The 3,881-nt window shown below is 34.4% G+C and overlaps 1 protein-coding gene across 1 annotated transcript in view; it reads left to right on the forward strand.

The window, feature by feature from the left end:
• The first annotated feature begins 2,538 nt into the window (after positions 1-2,538).
• Positions 2,539-3,881, forward strand: part of LOC106461471 (T-box transcription factor TBX20-like) — a 47,872-nt gene continuing 46,529 nt past the window's right edge. Inside the window, exon 1 of the mRNA XM_022388440.1 lies at positions 2,539-2,689. Coding sequence (XP_022244148.1) covers positions 2,539-2,689 — 151 coding nt within the window. The remainder of the gene's footprint in view (positions 2,690-3,881) is intronic.

The following is a 3,881-nucleotide window of genomic DNA, read 5'->3' on the forward strand; positions in this document are numbered from 1 at the left end:
CTCATCACCACCCACCGCCAACTCTTGGGCTACTCTTTTACCAACGTCACATTATAACGCCCCCACGGCTGAAAGGGCGAGCATGTTTGGTGTGAGAGGGATTCGAACCCGCGACCCTCAGATTGCGAGTCGAGTGCCTGGCCATGCCGGGCCGTTGGAACACAAATAGAATGTTTATAGAAAAAAGCCATTTACTTGTTCAGAAGGGCTTATAAATTTAAAATCTTAATATTACCTTCAGATTAAAGCAATCTATGTACTTAGAGAGAAAGAAATTAAAAATCAACCTGGTTATCAGTATAACTCATTAAATATACATTAATACCTATAAAGATTAAAAAGCATTGTTTCTTCAGTTGGATACCTTCGCTGTTAACGATATTTTCGGTTGTAATTCCAATAATATCCTATAAGGTTCGGCCAGCTTAGGAGATCTATGTTAGTACTATATATATATATATATATAAAGCTCACAATGTAAAACAATATTTCTAATGAAATTATAAATATAAACAATAAAGGAGATACTAAATAGTATAATCAGCATATGAAAGTAACAATAAACAAATCATGTAATCAGACATATATATTGCTACATATATTGAGCTAAAAATCTGCTTTGGATATGCTGTTTGCACAAAACACACATAACGAAAATAGTTGTTAGTTCGAAAAATGTTCTTAATGTATAAAAATCATCCAGTACAGTGGCTCTACATAACCAAATATAGTAAACTTTCAAGTTAAAATTTTATCATAGTTTTGATAAATAGTATTACTTAAATCATGTGTTTGTTATGCATGTAGTAACTAACACACGCACGAGAGAAGGTAACGAACCGAAGTATTTCAACATTCGGAACATTGATGGATGAAGTAAATACACAGTCATCGTAACACTACAAGAAAACACGCTCGAGAATCTTGTGATGAAAGAGAACTGTAGTGAGTTGCTATTGGTTAATTGAAAGAAACAAAACTGGATGTGAAGACAATACACACAATGCTTTCACAACCTACATTCTCTCTATAGCTGACCAATCATGAAATTGGATCACAGATATGAGAAATCATCTGTGTTCTATATAATACTTACAAAACAGCCTCACACTCGGGTGATATAAGGTATACTACTTCCATTCCTGATACAGCAGATAACGTTTAACGGAGAGATCAAGCTACAGAGGTTAATACTTAAAGTTGAATTAACACAAGACCTCTTCTGGATTGATCAGGTAAGATATAGAAATCGGTTAAAATTTTCAAAATCATTATATATATATATTAAGCGAATGTGATATATGATATATCCATATACAGATATATGATACTACAAATTTACATCGGTAAATGGTGTTTTTTGTCCGTTAATTTCTATCTTTCTTGTCCGGTAAAAATTTTCAAAATCATTATATATATATATTAAGCGAATGTGATATATGATATATCCATATACAGATATATGATACTACAAATTTACATCGGTAAATGGTGTTTTTTGTCCGTTAATTTCTATCTTTCCAAGAAAGTTCATCACTATTTAAAAAAAATTTCCAAGGTTTGTATGCTCTCTACATGTTAAACATTAGTCAATGTTCCCAAATTGTTCTTTTGTTGCTATGGTATGTTTTTGGTGTGAAAGACATCCGAAGGCAACACCACCCATCACTTATGTGTCTGTTAACAATTCGCTACCCATTTACGTCGATAGCATTGAGTCCCGCCCTCCAAATGAAAACAGTTGCTCCGCCTGCGTAGCATAAAAGGTACTATTTGCCGCAGACGTGACATGCTAGAAGCTATTCGCGACAGTAATATGAGTACCCTCCCTGCTTGTTCTCATATGTGTATCGGCGGGTAAATCTAACTTATGTCCGAATTGGATACAATAGCCACCCGTTATTGCCTGATGATCTAGCCACTTAGAAAAATGTGTGGAAGTATCGCGCGTAGTTCACCATACAGTTGCACAATATTCAACAGTTCCACGCTTAATAATCAGTTCATACGTGTCTGTTCTTTATATAAATGACTTTTATAAGAGCTGATTCGAAGAACATTTTTAGATTAAACAAAATGTATACCGGAATATGGAATAGCTAAGTGTATCAAAGCAGTTTTTTTTTTGCTATACAATAGGAAAAACATTTTTCAGCGAGTGTGAACTGCATATCGTTGTGACACACCAACAAAACACGCAGACTTAACTACGTTAACGGAGAAAGTTAGGGATAACAAATTGCTTCTTCAATTATATCTTATATTTTATAAAACTGCCTTAAGACCTTCAAAACGCTGCTCGAAGCTAAGAAAATCGGTCGTAAAAAGGAAAAACAATTAAATGTTAAGTTAATTAAACGTGTTTACAGACGTTTCGGGCTTCCTTGTCAAGTTCTGTAAGACAATAAAGGATGGTGTAAAAATGATGCATGCATGTTGTGTCTAATACACCTGTAACGCGACAGCTGAACAGATGGACACGTGGTGAACGAGAAGCTTATATAACGTTCAGAGTTTGCCGTGAAGCAAGTCGTTAAGATGCGGAAAGCTCCAATTACCAGCCCGTGTGCTATGACTACACCGAAGTCCTCGGTTAAAGCTACCGACTTTTCAATTGCCGCGATCATGGCTCGACAAGGTCCGAAGTTCTGTGCACCACTGGCGGCAGAGAAAGATGCCGTAATCTCAGGTAGGTTCAATTCGTGCCTGCAGATACACCTAAGTTAGTTAAAATTGAATCATTCTATGGGACATGAAAATGATTCTTGGAATTGTTTTCTTCTTCCAATCTCGGAATGGAAAACAGTGTTAACGCTGCTACAGGAAATTATAAATGTGTCAATTTAAGCTCTATACGTTATCTATTGTTGTTTTTTTTCTTGTTTATATATATATATATATAGTCCTAAACCTTCAACGTGGTAAAAACAAATACACAACTGAAATCATTCAGGTTCAGGAAGAATAGGTTTTTAATAGGTTTTCATTTTTTCCTCACAGGTGTTTATATTTAATAACTTTAGGTACGTAAGCAATGATGAGTGTATATATACTATTTAGCCTACGAAACCAGATTGTAATGTACTTAATGTTGTTTCAGTTAGATATTAAGCTAACCACATGTTAAAAAATTATAAACAAGTTCAATCTGAAATGTGACAAGGTCTCATAGTTTCGATTTTAAACAATGAATTAACAGTAAGTTTTCAGAGAATTATCAAACGTAAAACGACAAACCTAAAAAAAATTATACATTATTTGTACAAGTAGCATGTTCGCATTATATGCAATAATATAAAGGCAATATAAAACACCATAAAGGAGAGGCATGAACTGATGAAATATATAGTTAAAGACATATTTTGGCAAAATCGTAAAGCAAGAAGTTATTGTAACCTGTGTAATAACATTCCAAAGTAACACGATTCTGTTCATATAAAATATATTGTTTGGCCTATAAGGAGATTACCTATGGTTACAATTAGTCATTGAGTATATCTTCATGTTTCTATGAAAAATCTAAAGCACGTGAAAATATTAGGTCGTCAAGAAATTAATGTCGCGTTTTGGAACACTTTCATTACCCCACTCCCCCCCCCAAAAAAAGTACATCACGTATAATAGTTAAACGAAACGCCTAAACGTCACGTTAGTGTGGCCTATATAATGTGTAAAGTTTAGTATACTCTAATCCTTTATAGTGGTGGCACACGACGAGATATACATTTGGCAGGTAATGCTGTTTGAATACAAGAAGAGAAACAAAGCATCTGTAGCCACAAAGAATATCAAAGAAGTTTATGGAAATGTTTTGAACGTTCGTAAGTGTCAGCGATAGTTCAGCAAATTTCGTTCAGGTGGCTTTAGCCTCAAAAACTATG

This window comes from Limulus polyphemus, unplaced genomic scaffold, assembly GCF_000517525.1.
Source record: "Limulus polyphemus unplaced genomic scaffold, Limulus_polyphemus-2.1.2 Scaffold966, whole genome shotgun sequence".
NCBI lineage: Eukaryota > Metazoa > Arthropoda > Merostomata > Xiphosura > Limulidae > Limulus > Limulus polyphemus.